Raw genomic sequence first — 23,196 nt, 5'->3', positions numbered from 1 at the left:
CCCCCCCCTTCGCCGCTTCCTCCCGGTCTCTCCCGTGACGTCACGCCCCTCCCTGCAACATCAGCACCGCCGCGGACAGTCAAAACACATCTGTCTCCACTGTATCCATCCTCTGAGCTGCAGAGCATGAGAATTAGTCAGTAGGTGGTTTGTCAGCTGACTGGCTCTTAACTTTGTGCAGATACATCGATGGATCAAGCACTTTGTTGTCTGTTAGATAATACGTTTATAAAGCTTAAAGGCCTGTTTCACTTATTGTGGGAAATGCCTGCAGTATGTACACATACAAGTAATCTGAGTCTTTCACTGTATTTACACACAGTCTTAATAACAATTTACAGGAAGATAGAATACAGCAGAAACAAGGGCAACAAAGCTGAACAAAAATAGGTAAGAAAATAAATATTTAAATATTATGTACATGTCTAAACATTATAGAGCCAACTAAATTAGTGGAACAAGCTGAATATATATGTGTAAAACTACTTAAACAGGAAAGGGGAAAACTGCATGCGATGGGGTTACATAAATTGCAATCTTTTTTTGTTTAATGTGTATACTTGTGTAAATTATTCATGCGTTTTTCATTTATATTTATGTCCCTGGGCACATAACCACTGTTGGTTCAATTATACACCTTCTGCTACTGTAGTGTGCAAACATGTCTTACTGCTTCTATTCTGAAACAATGAATTGTGTAATTCAAATGTTCAGTTTATGATCTTTTTTTTTTTTACACAAAATCAGCAGGAAATCCTGGAACATATAAAACAACAGTGGACTACTGTTGTAAAGGTTTCTGGTGTATTTATGTGGACTTATGTGGACTTAATGTATAAATAAAATTAAACTTAAATAAATGAAAGTTAGAATGTCACAAAAAGTGCAAGCAATGTAAGATCAATGAAATACATCTTAAGATAAAACTTCCATTATCCTTGAGGAGACTTTGATGCATTACGATGTCTAAGACAGATAGATGAAGAAAGTGAAACTAATTTCATTAACAATGACTCAGAACCATCAAATGAGCCATTTAGTGAGCCAGCATACACAATACAGGAACTAGCTCCCCTAAAAAGAGTGCAGTCATTATTATGTCATGGCAGACTGCTGTGAGGCTGCAGGTCTTCTCTTCACTGTTTTTGTTGAAGTTTCTGGGCTTTGCTTGTGTTGTATTAATATATTTGTAAATAGACACCACATTTAGATAGATTTTCTATAAATATATATATATTTATTTTTTATATTTATATATATTTAATATCACATTTAAGTTATAAGCCTAATTAAGTTAAGCCTAATAACATCATAATGTCCTGGATACCTTATTTCATTAACTGTATCAGGATGTAACGGTCCCTGTAGAAATACTGAAGTGAGTTTTGGCCTTCCTCTGATAGCAGACTCATCACATAATTGACTTGTAATAAGATTTGGCTCGCATGTTGTCCAGCTTGATACAGGAGGGATACCCACTAAGGCCCTGATGTATTTAATTTATTGTCACTGAACCACAGGTTTAATACGTTTTTAGCCACAATTTTGTGACATTATTTCTGTTTTGGATAATGGTCAGATATACAAATTAAAATCTAAAGTCTTGATCTTCAAAGTAAGATTTTACATAATATTTTCATCTGATATGCAATAGTACAAAGTGGCAGAAGATAAAAATCTAATTCCATTAAAATTGTACTGAAGTGCAGCACAGTGATTAAATGTCCACTGGTTGTCAAAGAGAGTAAAAGCGGAACACAATGGCTTTGCTTGTCTCAGGGGTTAATAGAACACAGACAGGTGGGACAAAGGTAACAGCAATAAAAAGCAAATCTCAGTGATGGAAGAGAGCAAACAAAAGCCATGTAATAAATGTCATTACCTTTGAGCTCAGTTATAACACACCTTATGCAACCTGCATTATGAAAAACTGATTCATTTCCCATATTGAGTCACTTTGAGTTAATGTTAGTACTGGTAAGGCAGGCTTATCGGCTGTAAGGAAAGAGCAAACTCACATTAATAGTTACTGTATTAAGGAAAAAAGAAATTGATTGCAGTTATGAGATGCACTTGATGAAAGTTTCCCTCACGAAGCCCCGCCTCCGATCCTCACACCGTGCGCTGTAATTGGCTGTTTGTTCAGCACCAACAGAATCTGATTGGATGCAGAGTTGAGTGGGCGTATCAGGATGCAGTTGTTTTGTAACTGTTGTGCGGGCGTTACTCAATCATTACTATAAGACTTCATTCGGTACAAATTAAACTTCTCTCGTAACTTTGTTACCAGTTGACAGTCCGTGCTGAAAATGGCGAAAGTTGACCTCGCTCAGGTTGGGAAGAACCTGCTGAAGAGAGTTGAGACTGGAGAGGTAAGTCACAAACTGGGTAACCTGTTAAGTTTCTACAGTTTTCCTCTTATTTGTCACATCTGTTCGGTTGGTTGGTTTGTGTTTTTAATTAAATATGCCCTCTTTAGATGTATATATATAACCTGTTAGGTTGACTTGTTCCCTGCTGAGACATACTGTGTTAAACCTGCCATTACCTCGCAGCATTGGAGTAATTGATGTCAAATGACGCCTCTAGGGTGACATATTGGTAGCCTCAAGTGAAAACACGTGAATGTGAATCATAACATAGCACTGTTATAATCTATGATGTATGAATTCACAGATAATGGATAAAATTAGTGCAATCTGCCGACACCCCATTTCCCATATGTTGCCTATGTGTCACCTGTTTTGTGGTTTTATTGTGAGTGATTCTCAGTGTGTGTGTGTGTGTGTGTGTGTGTGTGTGTGTGTGTTTCAGAGTGTAGAGCTCCAGTCTCTGTGGCAGGACCAGCCGGTGGTCTTGTTCTTCCTGCGCAGGTTTGGCTGTCAGGTGTGTCGATGGATGGCATCAGAGATCAGCAAACTAGAGCCGGACCTGAGAGCCAGCGGTGTGGCCCTGGCAGGCGTCGGACCAGAAGAGTTCGGGCTGACAGAGTTTAAGGAAGGAGGGTTTTTCAAAGGATGTGAGCAGTACTTGCACTCATGTATTACAAACAATGGTCTTTTTCTTGTTTGTGTTGCGCTCACACAGCAGCAAAATATGTGGTGCTTTAACTGTTCTAGAAAACACAATATTGACACATAAGGTAGAACTGGTCTTAAATCTGGTCCCCTAAAACTATATTTACACTACAGGCCTATCAGTTTTCTGACAACATTTTATGATAGAAAACCATCCAGTTGCACAAAAGACCAAAGATTTATTTTATTTTTTAAATCAAACACCTGTTTTGGGGAAAATACTTAAATTCTTTGATTGGATTAATAGTCAAATAAATTAAATATTTTCCTTCCTGGTTTTGTTTAAATGGAGGCACCCTCCCAATTGGGATGGATTCGATGAGCAGTATTACAACAACAGTGAAATAGGATCTGACAGTGCAGTTCAGATTGCGGTTAGCTGGCCACAATTCAAATATTTATCACATTTTCAACCACTTATGAATGTGATCAAATATAAGAATCATTTTTTTGGTAACTTTGAAATAAGCAGATCTATGTTAGACTGGAAGGAAAATTAAGTTGCACAATTATTTTCTTCACTTAGCTGCATTGTCACTTATGTAACAGGGAAGTTGAATGTATACCTGTGTGATTCAGACATGCATATTGAGTCCATCATCAATCATCTTCTCTTTCAGCTCTTTATGTTGATGAAACAAAGAAAACCTACAAGGATTTGGGCTTCAAAAGGTGATACAGTAAAACCCCATTCCCTTAAAGCTGATTTTTTTATGAATGACACTTTGATCCTGATATGAATAGCTTCCATTTGTCAAAGATGATTAGTCTTAACCTTAATTATATACTTTGGAGCTTCAGCGGTTAGTTGATTAATTGATTAGTTGAACAATAGAAAATTATTGAGAAGCTAATTTGATTGTTATAGTCATTTTAGCTGCTGCTTTTCCTTGACTAATATTATAGTAAACTTAATATCTTTGCATTTTGGACTGTTGGACAAATACATCTCTGTGTCCTGTGGGGGAAAACATGCATCTTTCACTTTTTATTAGGTTTGAAAACTCATATTAATCTCCTCTCCTATCTCCTCTCACATCTCACACTCTAGGTACACAGCCATAAGCGTGGTTCCTGCTGCTTTGGGGAAGAAAGTACGAGATATAGCTGCAAAGGTATATATTTAGATGGTTATGTGATTACTTCACTTCGTATGTCCTGTGGTCACAGGAGTAGGGGCAAAGTTGTTCAGACCCAGACATACACACTGACCTCTGACTGCATGTTTCTTCTGCTGCTTTCAGGCCAAAGCTGACGGCATCCAGGGCAACTTCTCAGGAGATCTGCTGCAGAGCGGAGGCATGCTCATTGTGGCAAAAGGTACTAGAGGGGGTTATTAGTAAGGCTCTGTTTGTTGAAGGTGTACAAGTGAATTGAGAAAAGTAGTCTTAAAAAAGACCTACTGAACCGGGGGGGAGTCAACATGTAAATTATCTTGTAGCGTGGCATTGATAACAGTTTGTTCAGTCAGTTAAATGATGGTCAATAAATGGTCAAAGAGATGCATTTATGCACTTTCTCCTCTAGAGGGCAATACTGCATCACATCATCATACTAAGCTCTCCAAACCACTCTCCCTCAATGTCAGAGCTCCCCAGGGTTGCTGACTTTCCTCACTTCTTCATTTCTTGTATCCTTGTATCTTGAAGAGGCACAGTCCTTCCTAATTTACAGATCAACATTAGGAAAGCAAATCATTTGCTGGGAGACTTGGCACTATGATTTGTGAATGTCAGAAAAGGCTCTAAAGACGGCACATAAAAAGACATTTAAGCAGGTAAATACAGTTTGATGCAGTCATCCCCCCCGCTCTCTCCTCTGTTATTTTGTCCGGAAAAAAAAAACACATTCCAGAATGTATTTCAGACGGACTGACTCTTTCTGTTAGCATGCTGATTCTGTCTTTTATAGTGTGGCAGCTTGTTCTCGTGGAAAGGAATCAGCTGGAGGAAGTAGATTACAGGTCATTCTGTCCTGCCTGACTCCTCCATTTGAAACCCTTGGCTCCACCCGAATACCTTTTTGGATATAGAGCTCTGAGCTCTCCCAGAATTAGTCTTTGAGCACCTACACAGTTAAATGAGGTTCGGGCATGAATAATGTTTTAGGAAGCAATTTAGCCAAAGTTATTAAATAGAAGTTCATTTTAAGCTAATTTTTGGAGGACTTTACCTTTTTTTACTGTCTGAATTATTTATATTATTATAGTATCAATTTTTGGTCACCAGTAACACCTGCATATGAAATCAGTGAAAATATTAAATTATCTGTGCTGTATTTTATTACTGTCAGCCTGAGTCATGAGTTCACCAAAGCAAATTCATAACAGTCTTTGATTGTAATGCATAAAATTCATAAGCTGCTCTCTTGACGATTCCTCCTAAATATATTTTGCTCTGTAAAGGTGGAGAAAAGGTCCTACTGCATTTTATCCAGGATTCACCAGGAGACCACCTACCTCTGGAGGATATTTCTAAAGCTTTGGGTATCTCAGCCACAGTAAAAGCAGGACAGAGGCCGGTGGTAAGACATCCCATAAACACACAACAAGGATACAATACATCTTGATGCATTTCCCCCACTATTTTCTTTACCCCCCCTCTTCAACTTTAAATTTTCCGTTGGTGCTCATGAGTGAAATCGATCCTTTAACGCTGTGTAGTGAAGCGCGAAATAAAATTGAAACAAACGCTATCATTGTGCTTACTAAAGGACACTGGACTCATGCAATAGTCATTTTCTTTCGGCAGACTGTTTTTTTACGTCAGTAGCAACACACGCATCAGAGTAGCCTCTTCAGAGACAATTTCACACCTATTACTCCATCTTCATGGTCTGTCAGTGTCTGTGTCATAGGCCCCCAAAACCCTTTAAACTTGACTGATCTCAGTCTGTACTTAATTGTACTTAAAAAATGCTCCGCAAACACAAATAGAGACGTTATTACACAAATATCATATAAGTAATCCAACATGGAAAAACCAGTGTTGGCAGCCTTACCCTAGATTTATGAAATATATATTCTTATATCTTTCACAAAGACCCCGATGCGACACTTCTCTAAAGAATTTAATGTCAAGTATATCTTGGAGGAATTAATAGCTTTAACATGTATAACAAACTTTAACAAGTATAAAAACACATAACCAAAAGAGCTTGATAACAGATTTCAATTGACTTTAGGGTGTACTACTGAAAGTCTAGAAAGTCTAGAAAGTCTGAAATGTGACATTCACTTATGAATGGCTTTGGAGTCTGAATCCTTCTCATTACTTTGGTGCAATCTCACAACAGTTTTGTGGATCAACATATGTCAAATGCAAAACAAATATAAAATAAATATAAAAAGTCAAGAGCAAAAACTCTGGGGGTATATAAATATTTACAGAACATATGTTTTTATAGCACACCACAATTTATTACTCAAAACACTATAGATTCTATCTTTAAGAACAGAAAATAAGCCACATTGTTGATTCTGGTTCGGTGGTGTCAATATATAATCATAAAATACAAAGTACAATGTAGAACTCAGTCCCTGATCTATACCATAGCTAACAAATTGCCAGTCCAGACCGACAGTGGTTTAGTCCTGTGATCATCAGAGCTTTTGGCATGCCCCGGACATCCAGCACATGGCCTTCCCTGCACTTGCCCCCTGACTCTGTTGCTTGTTTCCCACAAAACTCACTATTTCAGATTGCAACATGTACAGTAGGCTTCCCCATGACCTGTCTGAAGACCAACAGATGTCATCGCTGCAGTCCAGAAACAGAATAGACCTTATTTTCTCTGACGGGGCCAAAATGTGGCAGAAAGTCACAAGCTATCTGATATGCTTGGTTAACAAAGTGAGGTCATTTGCTGATCCGGATAAAGCCGAGTACTGTCGTCTTGTTCAAACAGCTGATAGACAGTGTTTATTTCTCTTATCTGCGTCTAGAGATGGAAAACCTCAAACTAGATTTCCCTGAAGAACACTCTGTGTCTCAACTTTAGCGCATGATGCTAAGGCCCCATAAACAAGACATGTTTAACGCTTGGTCTAGACAAAGTTGCCTGCAGATGGGGTTTTATCCCAGAAATTGGAGAGCAACTCACCTTATCTGTAAGTAAGCCACAGATAAGTGGTTAAAAGTCAACAACACTGTGCTTCACAGTGGCCTAGACAACACATACTCCACATACACCACAACAACAACAACGATCCTGTTGCATACCACTCTCCTCTAACACTCAGGGTCATTAATAGACCAAAGGCAGTTTCCAAAAATGGACTTTGGCAACAGAAGATGAAGACTGGTTTACTTTTGGTCCTTTTTATCAGATTCTGAATTTGAATACATACCAGACAAAAGAAAACAGAGATGTCAAAATATTATTTTGCTCAGAGACTCATTTGGCTTTAACCCCTGTGTTTTGTTGACATTGACTTTACTTCCTCATTGTTTTGTTACACCAAAAGTAAAATCTTTTTTACTTTTTTTTATACACTATATGTGCTTTGCATGAACAATACTCATGTTCTCCCTTGTTTTAGTCCCTTATGAACGAACTGTTACAGAAGTCCAGTAGTTGAGATTTAAATTCACTACTTTGGTATCTGGGAGGGTAAAGCTGCACAGCACCAATCACAGATAAAGAGCTTTTAAAAGTCCATTGTAGCCATGTGGTGTCATTTTCTCTCTTGGTCTTCTGAAACATGTCATCAGTTCAAAATCATTCTTACAAGCAATTCACATAAAATCTTCACTTATATCTCTGTGTAACATTTTCTCCATCTAGTTGAAATGTCTCACAGCAAAAAGAGAAAAACACTGCAATGCTATCAACTGAAATAATAATGGCCAGTGTTTCTTCTTGCACAATCATCCTCCATCACTAAGGAGTTAGAAAATGTGTGGGGCAAAAATTGGAGTTTCATGAAATGACAAGATAAAGAATGTTTCTGTTCTAATTTAGAGTTAAAGATAAAACTGTTATTGAGTCACCATATTGATCAATACCCTTGTCAGCTCTCTGCAGATACATTATGACCATTTTGTGGTTGGGGATAGTAAAAATATCTCCTCTTGGTTTGGGAATATTTGTGTTTTTGTGGTTGTGTTGTAATTTATATGTCGACAGAAGCCATTTTTCCCTCCTGGAACATGAACCTCTCTAACCATTAATCTGTAGTTGAGGTGTTGAGGTGTTGACGTTGATGATTAATAGTTCTGTTATATCAATATGTTTCACAAAACTGGATTTGTGGGAGATTAGTTTGAGCAGATTGACTGCCAATAACTGCATTTACAGCATGTCCACACAGGAGGCGTCAGCTCTCTGTCAGTGTCTCCACAGGATGCGTTCAGGCACAGTATTAAGTGTAGGTCACTCACGTTTCAGCAGCGCTCAAAACCCAACACACAGATTACGCACATTAAAATGGAAAAATATAGACTTGAAGTGTAAAAATATGCTTCACATGCATATAGCGTGAGTGATACGCGGCTTGGATTGATTAAAATAGGAGCGCATCTGTTCTGTCAGACACTTTCTGCATAGAAAAGCTGTTAAACCTTAAGTGTGAATAACATTTGCCTCTTGTTCATCCAACACCATGTAAATACATGCCTCTTGCTCATTATTTAATGTTTAACCCTTGTACTTTCTCTTGCAGTGCAACGATGATGTTTGTACACGATGAATACCATCACATTGGGAAGCTGAAATGGAGATTTAACAAGTGGAATATCAGTAAAATCCTAAAGTGAAGATAAAACTGCTGCCAACATTCTTGTGATTTCTGTGTCACAGTTATATAATATTATCTGCAACAGTGACATTCCTTTATAATCGTTTCAATCAAATCTTTTAACACATTTTAAATTAACTTGCACTTATACTGATCATGATTGTTTTTTTTTAAATAGTTTTTATGACTTTGCATTGCATTTGCAGTTTGTATTAAACTCAGAGTTTGTAAAATAAATGTATTCTTTTTTCTAATGAATAACAATCTAATATAGTAAAACTTTACAAACAATACTTGGCTGCAGTTTCATGCATGAGTGGAGTTTCAGTAAAGGTGAGGGTGTACAAACGTTTTTACATGACAAACACTTATCTAAAATATAAGATCAGTGTTTTGTTTATTACATTAATTATTCAAAACTCTTATGCCTCCATCATAAGATTACACATCACCATTATATTTCCCTCCACTCGCTTTATTAATCTTTAGATTATATCCACTGCAGCTACCAACTTCAGAGTCACTTGCACTTAAAATGTGCTGCATTTCTGAACTTTGGACAAATTTCCCTAAACTGTAATACAGATCCAGGTTCAGAGCCTTACCTACCACCATAACTCAACATCCTATCTATCAGAACTATAAATGTACCTAAATATGTGTGGGCAAGCTGAACGCTGCTTTAAAGGTCCAGTGTGGAACATTTAGGAGGATCTACTGGCATTAATGGTATATATGATTCATAGTTATGTTTTCATTAGTGTATACCTGCCACCTGAAAATAAGAATCATGTTAGCTTAGAATGATCAGTTTTTAGAGGGAGCAGGTCCTCTTCTATGGAGTCTGCCAAGTTGAACCACCTTGTTTTGACAGTAAACACTGCCTCCAGATAAGGCCTTTAGTGTTTTTAGTGACTCTCACAGACACCTTAGAAATACAAATATAGACAGTCAGTGTGTTCAGTTAGTTGCAATCTGCAACTTCCCCACAAGATGCCACTAAATCCTACACGCTGGTCCTTTAATAGTTCCAAGTTGTAAAAATGTGGCATTTTACTTTTGAAAACTAGCCTAATAATGCCACTGTACCTAGCTGCTGGCACAGTAAAATAAGTGTTTATTGAGCATGACAAAGTACTGTAGAACCAATGAGCCATCCTGATTCTCAGTTATGACTATAAACTGAAGTAACATGAGCCTAGGTTCATATACAAGAAGACACGTGACAGTGTGACTCTGTAACATGAAAATGAACATGAGTGCTTTTAGGGCTTATGCATATGTTGCATAAGAACCAATTGATCTTTTTGACGTCACATCGATGAGAAAGAATCCTACATGATTTTTATATAAACAGATAAAATTAAAGTGGCACATTTAAAGGAGAGACTTGAGATCGAACCAGTTGAGACAGTCACTTTAATGGCAATCTAGATAATTACGTAGCAGCAGGAACATTCATAAAACATCTTTAACGTCTGAATTCTTGCAAAGCAACAATGTTATTTCATAAATATTCATGTAGATAAATAAATTCCTCTGATTGGTTTACAGATGAAACATGTTTATATGTAACAAAAATGTATTTGTACTTGGCTGGTAATTTCAAAACGACACAATTTCACCATATAAGTAAATGTGAAGCTAGATCTAAGGTAAGAAATGTACGCTTTCTTTCTTACCTGATATGAATCCTTTATATGTAAATACTGCAGTATAGAACATCAAGTATCTACAATAACACATTGTATATTATGTACCCTTTGTGTTCAGTCTACAGTGTTGAACTGTTTTACTCTTTGAGGAAAACCAGACAAAACAAGTCTAAACTGTTGCCCTTCAAATGGTAGCCCAATGTTACACTGTAGCTTATGATTTATCCTCCAGCATTTCTTTGAACCAGACATGATAAATGTGCCTTGTTGTTTAAAGGAATAGTTTGACATTTGGAGAAATATGCTTTCTTTGCTTTCTGGGTGAGAGTGAGATAAGAATTTCGATACTCTCATGTCTGTCTGTTTAGTATAAGGCTGCAGCCGGTTAGCTTAGCATAAAGACTGGAAGCAGGGGTAAAAAGCTAGTCTAAATCTAAAAGTAAAATGATTAAAAGTAACCAAACTTGCCTGACTAATCTGTACAAAACTATGAGTTACTAGTCTTAGCCAAGAATCCAGCAGAAAACCCACTGTGCGATGGCAAATTGTTGATTTTACATGTTGTTTTTGGTATGAATTAAACAAATTGAGATACAACATGTTAATTGAGTGAGTTTTAAACGATTTTCTCACTGTTGAACAGAGCCAGACTTGCTAAACTAATCTAACCGACTGCTGGCTGTAGCTTATGTTAAATTTCTACCAGAAGAAGCAAATTATTTAAGTTTATTTCCCCAAATGTCTAACGTTTGCAGCACTTTCTTTCTGAGTAAAACAGTCTTTCATTGGTGTTTCCTCTCCCTGCTAAACACAACAGTATTTGCCAAAATGTGAAGACTGAGAGTGTAAAGCTTATATGCACATTCAATTTGGCCTAAAAAGTCGTGTTCAGTTTACCAAGGCATCCTGAATGTGACCAAGAAAACATTCAAAACCAGCTGTATGTGTTTGTTTGTTTTCTGCTGTGTTTGAGAGCTCCATTTGGCACAAAAAACGGTAACTACCTGCAGCCACTACCTCCATCCTCTATCTTGTGTTCTGTTCTGCTTTGATTCTCCTGTCATTACTTGTTAATAAAGGTAGAAAATAACAGTCCTGGCCCTGGCCATCTATTTAATGACAAGCTCCACTCTTCAGTGAGTCTGCCTGTGGGGCTCGTGGTTCGGCTACAGCGGTCACCACGCTTCAGCACACCGCACTTCATCCTTTCATCTTACACAGCGCTGATCAATGCGAGATCAGAGGGTAAAGCACTTCATCTGCTGCTTATCCATATGTGAGTGTATCTGAGGGGGGTTTCTTCTCCCTTCCCCATAGCATGTAATTGGCTATGCCCAGAGGCTAAAAGTCTTGTTATCACTGTGTGTTCGCATCTCCTCTCAGGAGGTCGTGTGGTGAAGGAAAAAACATTTCTACAAATCAGTCAACATGTCGAGTAAAATGGAAACTTACAGATATTACACAAGCAGACATTATAATTTTGAATAAAGGTAAGCGCCACGTAACAAATGGCACATGTGAGGAGTTTTGCTAGCTATATATCAGCCCATTATGAACACTTGGGTGCCTCTCGAAATGTTGTAAAAGGTGGAATGTGTGAGAGGGAGCGAGCTTCAAACACAACACAGCTGTGGTTACCTGTATCTCAACCTGGCAGTAACGAATAAAGCAATATAGTGATATACATTGGTTCATTATCATCATTATCACTCTCCAACAGGTGTTTTCTCACTAGCTAAAAAGTAGTAGGCCACCAATATTTTTCAAAACATCTGGAATATAGTTTCGTACAGCAAACTGTCATGACATATACATTTCTGAGTATTGAGCGACAATCATTGATAAAGAAACTTAGAAAAAAATATCCTTCAAAAAGTACTAAATAGCTTTGTAAATTTTAAATATTCATCCACTCTGTAAGTGTAAAAATGTTAAAAGCTGCAGCTCTCGCAGAATGTTAATTTAAGGTTAAAGCTGCAAAGATTTAACAGTCTTAAAGTCTTTAGATAATTTGTTTCATGTAACAGTGAATGACCAGACTCTCCGAGTGTGACTAATTCTATCGTAGCCTTACTTCAGCAAAGCCCCGAGTTTTCATTTACTTCATACTCTTCAGCCAGAGTTGTTCACTATTGTTTCTTCTGAAGTGGCACAATGTCTTGAAAACAATACATCAGAGGAAAGACACCAAGGCAACTTAGTGCCAATGATAATGGATAAATCACAAAGATCTGCACAAGAGAATTCTTTTTTAAGGATTAATTCAAGAAAGGCCGGCAAAGCGGTTAAAGCCAGCCATGTAAGCTTTTACTTTTTCACAAGATCTTCACAAGTTTTCTATGTAGCCTTTTTATTTATGTACCCACTCGTCGTCTGTCGTGGGACACAGCAAAAAAAAGAACAAGGGACCTACTCGTCCAGAGACAACACTTCTAACTTGAGAAGATACTCAAGCAAGTTTCTTTTTTTATAGTATACGAAACTAGGGTGTAGTCCAGGATGACAGCCATTTTAAATACATCTACAGTGTATGCAAATATCTGTGTCCTCACTCTGCCCCAAATAAATGGGAATAAGCAGAATGTCTCTGTGGGTTTAAGAAGTACAACTTGTTCTTTTGATTTGAGTTGCCCATGTCAAGAAATAAATATCTAAACTTTCTACCAGACACGACACTTCAGCTCTGGGTTCATTGGACTGCCTTTTTGACACTGGAAAGCTTCTGAGAAAGCTTCAAAATTCTGGAGTGATCCAAGCACCCTAAAGACAAAAGAAAAACAAAACATTATCAGGGTGCTAAAAGCTAAAGTCTGTTATGAATAGAGGCGCACTGCTAAGTAGTGAATCTAGCTTCCAAGTCCTTATACGTAGACCACAGAATGAGCTGCACTGATCCCAATGCTTAAATGAGTTGTGCTTTGGCACAGCAAAATACTTTTCCGGTGGGAGTCTTGGGCTTATATTTATAGTCTGGTGAATCTTTACATTTAAAAGAGGCAAAGTTGAGCTGAGGTATATGGCTGTGCGGAGACTGGAGGAAAGGTGAAACACTAAATTTGACAAACAAATTAAAATTACAATTAGTATAAGACAATAATTAAAGCTGACAAAACATTATTTTTCGTTGGACACTTTGGAGGCAGAAGAAACTAGCTGTATACAACACCGTCACCTTTTAAGTTGATATGGGAACTTGTTAGGAAGCAGTTGCTTATTTACATATCTGGCAGTTATGGATCAAAAATATAAATTTAAAGTCACATTTCTGGCCACCTTGTCAATGTAAGTCTAATACTCACTCTCTTTTTAGCTCTGGTTGGTCTCTTTGTTCTCCACCAACTTATGAGAAAAATTTCTGACTGAACCAAAACAGTGAAGTTTCAGAACCGAAAATAATAATAATAATTAGAAAGGCACTTGTAGAGCGCAGACCTCTAATAGTGCTGTCTTCTATATGCAAATCTGCACATCGTCCCCTTTAATTACAACATTTCTAACAACTGATCCATCTTCCAATGTTAATGAGAGTGAAAATTAATTCAGGTATCTGCTCAGTGATTTGGATCCACTTCTTTCTAAGTTCTAAGTTTCATGAAAATCAGGCCAGGCAAGTTTTTCCGTAATCCTACTGACAGACAAACAGTCAAACAGCGCCGAAAACATAACCTCCTTAGCAGAGCTAAAAGACACTAAGTCATTCTGTAGAGGTGAGGGATTCTTCACATACAGTTATGTGGTTCACTGTTAATATAAAAATATGAATTGTAGACTCTTTAAGTTAAATTAATTAAATAACAAAAGATGTTCAAAAAACTGGATCTGGATCGTATTTTGAAACTTATCTTACTTATTTTTTATTTGATGTATCTATTTAATAATGTCAGACAATGTATGGAGTGGTAGTTTAATCAGTAATTAAATTAATCAAAGTACCTCAAATATTCTTATTGGTTCTGAAATATTTATCTGAGCATTCTAAAGCTCCTTACCTGTATTCTAAGGGACTGTGTGAGTCAGTCTTGATGGACTGGCTGGCATACTCTGGTCGATAAGCACCACACCACACCTAGAGAAAAAAAACTGATTATGTGAGTAGATAGTAATCTAGTTTTAAAAGCAGTCGTTAGGAGCTAAAAGAAGGCCTCTGCAGACGGACACCATTAAAAATCAATTTTACAAACTACAAAATTAATATTTTATCACAAATGTAGCTTCTGTTCATTCTATATATTTACAGCACTTTTCATTAGGAGCCAAATCCAGACTCTCAGTGGAGAGCAATTTGGCTCATGAAAATTAAATGTAACCGGTGTTTGACCTGTTTTATTATCAATGACAGTTTTCTGCTTGTGCCTACATTCCCTGGCACAGAGATGCTCTTTACTTTGGCAGCTCTTCTCATCCCCTATGAGCGTAGCTGAACGCTGATTTGTTCTGGGATTGCTTCAGCGTCTCACCCCCTGACCCTCTCCCTTTGTCCCAGTGTTTACTTCTCAGCGCCAACCACTGAAAATGCAACTCACAGGCTTTTGGCTCTTGACTCCAGATGGAGAAATTATTGTCTGGCCTCTGTCTGCTGTAATAATACATTCAGAAATAACATGTCCTCTCATTATTCTTACTTACTTGGGCAAAATTAAGAAAGAAAAGTTGCTTGTGGTTCATGTCTAGACCAGGTAGACGAGGCTCTTCCCCCACCATCTTCACCCACTTTAGATAAGCCTGTAACCAAACACACACACACACACTTAAAAGAAGGTTTCAGATGTGCAGAAAGTTTAGGAGTCTATTATTGCTGGTGAAATAGTGACATGTGGTACTTTTGCAGCTAACATCCAACCTTATATGCTTGACGAACCCCTCCGTTGTCTGCAATGTTCTCCCCCAAAGTGCTGATTCCACTGACCTGGAGACACACAGACAAAACCGTGAACACACACCAACGTGAAAACACTCATTCTGGTGGTCAGCTAATACAGGGTTTACTCTGACAGGGATTACAACCAAGACAAAACGTCTCATTTCATACACGCCACTGGATGCTTACGTTTTGTCCACCTGCTAGCTTCCAGTTGAAGTTGCCATATTGTTGCACCATGCACTGTGACTGCTCTTTAAAATGCTCTGCAGAGTAATTACTCCACCAGTTTAGCATATTACCATCCTTGTCAAAATTACGCCCTGCAAGGAAACAAAATGCATTGAGTAAAGTACTGTTTACAAAACACGATGCATGTAACCTGTTACAGTCAACTGTCGAACTTAAAATACATTCTCATTATTATTATTATTATTATTAAATGACAATGAATGATAAACTGCATTTGTCGGTTTGGGCTTCCCAAAATCTCCATGATGAATCACTCCTGTCTCACCATTGTCATCAAATCCATGTGTGATCTCATGTCCGATAACCATTCCTATTCCACCAAAGTTAAGAGCCTGGTGCTGCTGTTTACTGAAGAAAGGCGGCTGCAGGATTCCTGCTGGAAACACTGAACAGACAAAAACACCGGGAATGAAAACAAAATAAGTAAACAGGATTACAGTGAGGAGCAAAACATCTATTGCTGGTGTCCATGTTGATTCTCCTAAAGCTCTCACCTATCTGGTTTCTGTTGGGCGAGTAGAATGCATTCACTACAGCAGCACCAATGATCCACCTGAGGAGGGATTGGTAAAGGGTTTATAATTGATTACAAAAGAAAATGCAATTTTAGTTAGATACAATACTGTAAAATCCATGCACAGACCATATTTTGCATCACCAATATTTAAGCCTTCCTTTTTAAGCTCTCTTTTAAGCTCTTTGAGAATGACTTGAGGAGGACAGGGAGCGTCTTTTTATCTAAATGTTCAAAAATGTTCAATGCGCCATGTCCATTCCCTGTTTACTATCTGGGAAACAGAAAGAGGGAGCAAAAATGTATGACTGATTTTTGTGTAATCAACCTAATTTAAAAGATGGGTTTGTGTTGTTACCCTTGATGACGTTTTATGGCATGCACCGCCTGAGCACAAGAGCTTGTGTTTTACTATAAAAAAACAGCTTGTACTGTCAGATGTATCAACAGCTTACAAGTCCGGGTCAACTGGCTCTCTGAGCTTCTTCAGACTCTTGTGCGCTTCAGACTTGAGGTTTTCGAGGATGTTCTCAAAGTAGTGTTCTTCGCTAAAATTAAGCTGGAAATAGAATCATTGATTAGTGACAAGTGCAGCTGTCAGTTATTTACAATGTGGCTTGGAGATAAATTGAATCTTACTTACATGAGCGTACTCTTGGTCGAGCTTCTGGTTGGTTTCCTGCAGGATATGATCTGGGTAGCCAATATGCTCCTTGATTGCCATGGCCTACATAAGATGCAGAACGATCTTTAATGATAATACCTAACACCTAAAGGAGATACACTCTTATTTCCTTAGCCTGGCCATATGTACTTTACCTTCTCTCTTGCCTTCTCCTTCGAGGGAGCATCCATCCAGCTCAACTCCTCTAATGTTTCCACATATGCTTTCTGGATCTTACCGATGAGGTCACTGACCTGTGAACGGTGCAATCACTTACTCTCGGGTAACACATGCTACATTTTGTATATAAAATAGATTCATGGCACACACAAAATGTGCGCTGTGAAGATGTGATGTCCATCACTTTTTCAGTTGTTCTGAATCTATTTTCTTGATTTTTGAGACTTGAATACACATAGTTACATGGGTTTCTACCAACAATGCAGCATGTGACAGTTAAAGCTGGCATTTATTGTTTTAAATAAACTGGTGTAGTAACTGATTTTCATGGTCTAAGGAATCAGATGTTTCTGTTATGTTCAGAAGAGTTCACAGAAAAACAGGACTTACCATTTGTTTGCTTTCTCCAGCAAAGGTCTCACGCACATACAGAGCTCCAACTGCGTTCTCCATGCTGCTCTGGACATAACGGACACATTCTCGCCACCAAGCATCCTCCACAGTGGTTCCATACAGAGTCTGACCACACAGACAGACACACACTGTAATGTAGTTTTTTAACAAGGTCATGTTAATATGTGCAGTTCTGTTACGTCATCCTCACTCACCTTCCTGTAACGGGCTCTGGCATCTTTGAAACGGCGACTCAAGCTATTAACTCTGTCAATGATTAGCTGCCAGGTGAGGTAGTTCTGTATAGTTCTGTAAACATACATTTGTTTTTGTTTAATTGTTGTGCTGAATTATAGATACTCTGTAATCATTTTTCATAGACTCCTGTTTGCTTGGACTGACCTGACACTGTGTCTGGAGAGAACATCATTCATCTTCTCAAGGTAGGGAGAGCTGTACACCACCACCTCCTCCTCTAGCTGGACCTTAATGGACACACTGGAGAGCACACCTTGGATAAATCGTGTCCAGTTAAAACCCTGGAAAACAAAAGGTAAGAGATATATTTTTATGTTTGTTTAGTTTTACTGAATATTGTTAAAATATCATTAACTCATTCATTATCATTGGTGTTTCCTCTGCAGGGTCCATTATTCTCACACTCACAGTATAGAATGACCACTTACACAGGCTGTAAGAAATGTGCTCACACCTTCATCCACTTTTAAATTTTAGTCAAGCTAGCTGTAAAAACCAGTTAGTTTCATATTTACTGCAAAGATGAGATTAGTATCAATCTTTTAACTCTCAGAAAGAAAATGAATCTAAGTGTATTTTCCAAAATGTTTAATGATTCCTTTTGTAATATTGAAAGTGGCAGCTAATCAGAAATTAGTACCATAGTATAACAATTTTACATTATTGCCTTACAGTATAGTTCACTACCAAGCTGTCAGCTAACCCTAACCCTGGTTAAAGACACCTCAGTAGTACTTGTTTAATAAGTGGAAACATGCCCATGATAGTTTCTCCACTCAGACTGTCAAATAAATAGTAATTAAGTTATTTAAATCAGTGGCCTGTTGCACTTTCTGTACACACAAGAAAGAAGTGAAATCACACATACATTAAAGCTGAATGTGCTGTGCAGCTCTCCAAGTTTCATCTTATTGTAGAGAACAGTGACATCTTGGCGCTCTTCTGCTGGTGATGTGGCCTGTCCAGCAACAGGAAGAGAAAATCCTTATATAAACGGATGTTTGGTTATATATATTCACATTTTGCTCTCCTTTCATCAGCAAAGTCTCATTCGTCATGCTCTTGACAGGCACGAACAAAAAAGAAAAAAACAGGTTAAAAGCTTGGCTGATCGCCTATGACTACACTAAATGTAGCCTGGTTCTCTCATTTACTGGAAGCAGAGAGGAGGTACTCATTTTTCATCTTGTCATTATTCATTTTCCTTAGCCTTCGTCCCACAATTCCATTTCCTGTTGTGGCTGGCACTCACATTGGCGATGTCTGTCTCCAGCTCCAGCACTTGCATCATTTCCTCCCACACATGGTCATCATCCTGAGTCAAGTTCCTGTCCTCTCGGGTTATCTTCGCAATAGAAACCATGAAATGAAGGTATGCCTCCCGAACCTATGGTACAGTCACAAGCTATAAATCTTCAACACAATTAAGGTTGTGACAGAACAAGGGAGGTGGATGGAATTATAGATTTGTACCACTCAATTTAAATTATATTTACAAACAAACTTATTTGGGTAGTAGAAAGAAAGTGTGACATTTCTGTAAAGAGATAAAGTATAATTTTTTAAAGTTGTTAACGCCATAAACAAAACACCATTCATTTCCACTGTACTGTGGTGGAGGCAGAAATCTAAGAACACATCATAAAACCTTCTCAATCTTCCTTCATCCTTTAAGGCCTCACCTTTTTGTAGTTTCCATCATTGAAGTAATAATCTCTTGATGGCATTCCAAGTCCCGGTTGATCAATCTAACCAGAATATAAGAATAGCAATTAATCATCTTTGCATGTCCATAATCTTTTTATAATATTTATATTTAGGTGAGGTTTTCAACATTATAATTAAATAATCCAGTGTCAATGCAGTTAATCCAGTGTGTAGGATTTAGTGGCATCTAGCGGTGAAGTTTCAGATTGGAACTAACTGAACACTGCTGATGTGTGTATTTAATGACCTGGAAATGAGAACTATGTTAGCCTATTCCTCCACTGTTCTCCAAAAACAATTTAAAACACACTCCCTCACTTTAACCTCCGTTTCCAAGCGTGAAGGAGAACCTACAGTGGCCACGAAAAAAGGCATACTTTGTATACCCGATTTTGAAAGGTTCTATATTAATAAGGTTTATTATTATTACAATGAACATGGGCACTGTAGTTTATATGGAGTACACATACACAGTCCTAAAAACTCCCAAACACACCAAATGTGTATGTATCTGCTGCTGAAGATATTTCCTAACAATTACATTATTTATTCTTATTTGAGAGATTTTTGCTAAAGACTACTGCTACTGCTAGTTGGAAATTATTTAGCTTTTTATGAAAATGAAACTATATTAAAACTATATTATTTGTTACCCCTTTTTAAAGATTTACATCTTTAGTAGAAGTAGTGCCACAGACAGGGTCTTTTTATGGGATTTATTGACATTAATAAAAATATAGTATTACACAAGTCTTATCTATAATGACTGTATAATGACATAATGGCTGAAATATGTAATTATCTTTATTACTGTCAAATACACAGTGATCTTACATAAATTATGTGGCGCCGAGAGTCACGGTCGTCCGTCCACACGTACATGTCCAGCAGAACCTTCTTGTGGAAACGAGCAGTAAGCGTTGCCAGTGTGTCCTCAAGGCTCCATGCATCCTCTGCATTAAAAGGAAAAAAAACTGGCACTTAATTGTCTCTCTGTAAAGAACTGTTCAATGTAACAGGCTGTAAAAATCAGGCCCCTTCTCTCCCTCTGGGCTCTCTGTAAATCTGAGTGTGCAGATGTAGCTATGTGTGGTTAATTCAGTTTGAGCCACCGTCCATGATTACATTTAATTAAAGTGGCAAGTGCCAGGAGCTTGGGGAAGAGCGGAGTAGACTATTTAAAGCATCCTTCACAGTCCTGAGTGAGGACTGCTCTTCTGCCCACTCATCACACTTCCAAACTCCACACCTGACTGCTCAGCTGAAGAGCCTCGGCCGGCCTCTTGATCCCGCCAACAAAGCTCGTACTCAGCAATTCACTGAGAACAAATATAGCTACACGGGCTCCGTGTGAGCACATGTATTTGAGTTAGACCGTGAGTGTGTATGTACTGCATGTGCACATTTGTACAGAACAAACTAAACATTAATCAGAGTGTGATTCAGGGTATTTCTACCTGAAGTGGTGTTCCAGTCATCTGACGCCACCGGCCAGTCTCCGATACTGTCAATGAGCCTCAGGAGGGGCTGGGAGTCACGCTGCTCTATGAGGCCTGCAGGTAAAATAAATACAGCAACTTATAACATATGAAAACAACACTGTAGTCTCTCTACTGTTCATTCTGTCAACCAACATGGATTATTGAGATTGAGGAAGTTCATTTTTATTACTTTGGAAACAGCAGTTGAATAAAACAATCTCACCTTAAGAATGAATCTCTACTTTTAAGCCAGCATGGATGAGAAGTCCTTAATGGGTTCAGAATAAATGGAAATTTGAACATGTTACTACTGCTGGCTACAATAGTTAGAAACCTCACTGTCTTATAATGGGCAAGTGTCTATTTTACCAAAAACTTGAATGAATTAATCATTTTAAATTGATTAATCAATCCATCCATTTTATGCTGCTTACGTATGTTCAAGGTTTATTCATTCAATTAATTATATCATTAGAAATTATTGTTTCATACTGCTCGTAAGTACTGAAAGCTTGTGATATAATAATCTCTACTGGTTTTCCATCAGACTTTGGAATTGAATTCTATCTGGTATTAAAAAGATCTTTAAAAGTCTTAAATTGAACTTGAACCCTGCAAAAACCCTGTCTGAGGAAGATCATCTGACACTTCCAGAAACAGAAACAGTTTTTGTCAACAGGCTTTATGTTTTCTTGCCTTCTTTTAGAAATAAAATACCCATTTTCAGAGAGCATAAAGAGGGCCTTACTCTCATTCATGCAGGAATTGTAAAGGATTTTGGCCTTCCTGATGGCATCTCTGTCTTGTTCATTTTCCATCTCAAGAACACCTGCAACAACAAAACACATGCAGACATTTCATCTGAATGAAACCCACGCATGGCTCCAAATGCTGCAGCCCACTGACCACTGAGGATTAAGCTGACCTTTGAGGACAATCTCCAGCTTGTCCCTCAGAATGTCAAAGACGCTGTGACGGGAGCTCGTCTCTGGGATGACATGTCGCTCCAGCCAACCCCCGCAGGCGTACTGATAGAAATTATCACAAGGCTTCACAGACTTATCCATGTTCTGCAGGAGTCGAGCGGCTGTAAGTGTCACAGAGACAAGAGGGGAAAGAGAAGGCAGAGGGACAGGATGGTTAAGAGTCACATGTGGTCAGAAAACAGCTTTTTTTGCAGGGGGTTGGCTTTGTTTGCAAAATTAAACAGCAGGAGAGCAGAGAAAAAACAATTCCTCTCACCTGCAGTAACACAGTCTGCAGTTGTGCACACACTGTCGACATTCGAGCGAAACAGCTGGCCTGGAAAAATCAGTGTCAACATTTATGAGAAATTTGACTAATTACACCCTGGCTGAAAAAAAGGAGGAAGTTGTATGAAATAAAGAGTTCATTTTAAACAGCCTAGATCTATCCAATAGTCTGTGTGTGTGAGTGTTTGTGTGTTTGTTTGTGCGTGTGTCGGGCAATGTCTATGTCAGCAGTGACTCTGTTGTTTCACTTTTGTGTGGCACTGCTGATCAGGCAGTAAAATGAATTACAGCACTACAGTGACTATCAGAGGTGCAGGCTCCAATATGACACATGCCCACTTAACCCACAGGGTATCAGTTGAGAAGCTCAAAGTGACGACACTCACCTTCAACTGTTGAGCTCCTTGACACACTGGATCTCTGAGATTGTTCTGAATTGATTGTAAGAAACAGATATCGGATAACATTAGACACAGTCAGGATGATTTTATTCTAAATTATAATGGTAATGGCTTTTAATTATCAACTGGTAACATTTAGTAAAGGGGAAATACAATCAAGTCTTATGCAGTGTTGTATTTGTGTGTGCAAGTCTACAAAAGATAATCTATTCTCAAAAAAAGAGCCTGGAGTTGCCCTACTTAAGGGTTAGGCCTGCATATGTGTAGGTAGTTTATATATGATACAGTATTATGATATTAACCTTTAAAAATACCTAAACAAAGTTAACTGTGTGCATCAATATTGCATAAAGCATGTCATGGTCATATCTGAGAGCATTTCTAGGGTCATGATCATTTCCTGTGTCAACGCCAACTTGCAGTCACACAAAAACAGAGCAGGGAGACACTTGTCATTACTGCTGCCATCTGTACTATCTGGATCTTTCCACAGTGAGCCTGATAGAGCCATTACCTTTCACAACCGATGTGTAGAGGACTACCAGCCCGGCCAAGGCGCAGCTGACCAACAGCAGCAGCACAGACAGACCAATTTCTGCAACAGTCCAACGGCGCTTTCCAGGTTTACTTGATTTCTCCATGATATCCATTTGGCTTTCGGATTTGCCCATATTCCTCCTGACTGCCGGCTCTGTGGGAAAGACACCGTTGGAGTGTGGGATGGTCCAGGCAGAGAGCTACCAGTGTGAGTGTTTATGTGTGTGTG

The 23,196-nt window shown here is 38.3% G+C and overlaps 2 protein-coding genes across 2 annotated transcripts in view; one reads left to right on the top strand and one right to left on the bottom strand.

The window, feature by feature from the left end:
- Positions 1–2,154: 2,154 nt before the first annotated feature.
- On the top strand, positions 2,155–9,061 carry prxl2b (peroxiredoxin like 2B). Its single transcript, XM_035662108.1, has 7 exons — positions 2,155–2,372; positions 2,815–3,019; positions 3,698–3,749; positions 4,129–4,192; positions 4,322–4,397; positions 5,482–5,600; positions 8,740–9,061. Exons 1-7 carry the CDS (start codon positions 2,310–2,312, stop codon positions 8,764–8,766), a joined length of 606 nt encoding a protein of 201 aa, XP_035518001.1. The 5' UTR covers positions 2,155–2,309; the 3' UTR covers positions 8,767–9,061.
- A 1,139-nt stretch (positions 9,062–10,200) lies between these two features.
- mmel1 (membrane metallo-endopeptidase-like 1) overlaps positions 10,201–23,196 on the bottom strand; it is a 20,363-nt gene continuing 7,367 nt past the window's right edge. Inside the window, exons 2-24 of the mRNA XM_035662740.1 lie at positions 22,945–23,121; positions 22,416–22,460; positions 22,019–22,078; positions 21,702–21,863; positions 21,525–21,605; positions 20,753–20,848; positions 20,130–20,248; positions 19,271–19,336; positions 18,841–18,975; positions 18,457–18,546; positions 17,733–17,869; positions 17,546–17,639; positions 17,328–17,456; positions 16,913–17,011; positions 16,737–16,820; positions 16,549–16,652; positions 16,074–16,132; positions 15,845–15,964; positions 15,517–15,650; positions 15,310–15,375; positions 15,096–15,191; positions 14,459–14,535; positions 10,201–13,229 (exon numbers count right to left, since the gene is read on the bottom strand). Coding sequence (XP_035518633.1) covers positions 13,130–13,229; positions 14,459–14,535; positions 15,096–15,191; positions 15,310–15,375; positions 15,517–15,650; positions 15,845–15,964; positions 16,074–16,132; positions 16,549–16,652; positions 16,737–16,820; positions 16,913–17,011; positions 17,328–17,456; positions 17,546–17,639; positions 17,733–17,869; positions 18,457–18,546; positions 18,841–18,975; positions 19,271–19,336; positions 20,130–20,248; positions 20,753–20,848; positions 21,525–21,605; positions 21,702–21,863; positions 22,019–22,078; positions 22,416–22,460; positions 22,945–23,101 — 2,310 coding nt within the window. The 5' untranslated portion in view covers positions 23,102–23,121 and the 3' untranslated portion in view covers positions 10,201–13,129. The remainder of the gene's footprint in view (positions 13,230–14,458; positions 14,536–15,095; positions 15,192–15,309; positions 15,376–15,516; positions 15,651–15,844; positions 15,965–16,073; positions 16,133–16,548; positions 16,653–16,736; positions 16,821–16,912; positions 17,012–17,327; positions 17,457–17,545; positions 17,640–17,732; positions 17,870–18,456; positions 18,547–18,840; positions 18,976–19,270; positions 19,337–20,129; positions 20,249–20,752; positions 20,849–21,524; positions 21,606–21,701; positions 21,864–22,018; positions 22,079–22,415; positions 22,461–22,944; positions 23,122–23,196) is intronic.

This window comes from Morone saxatilis, unplaced genomic scaffold (assembly GCF_004916995.1).
Source record: "Morone saxatilis isolate NCDOM2014 unplaced genomic scaffold, NCSU_SB_2.0 Contig18, whole genome shotgun sequence".
In the NCBI taxonomy this organism is placed as follows: domain Eukaryota; kingdom Metazoa; phylum Chordata; class Actinopteri; family Moronidae; genus Morone; species Morone saxatilis.
Note: the sequence above shows the minus strand (reverse complement) of the source record. Positions and strands in the feature narration are given on the sequence as shown.

Bases quoted from the DNA above. Each gene is read 5' to 3' on its own strand.
- prxl2b (XM_035662108.1), top strand. From the start codon at position 2,310: ATGGCGAAAGTTGACCTCGCTCAGGTTGGGAAGAACCTGCTGAAGAGA. The intron at 3,750-4,128 runs GTGATACAGTAA...CTCACACTCTAG, and splicing joins AAGGATTTGGGCTTCAAAAG to GTACACAGCCATAAGCGTGG. The intron at 4,398-5,481 runs GTACTAGAGGGG...TGCTCTGTAAAG, and splicing joins CATGCTCATTGTGGCAAAAG to GTGGAGAAAAGGTCCTACTG.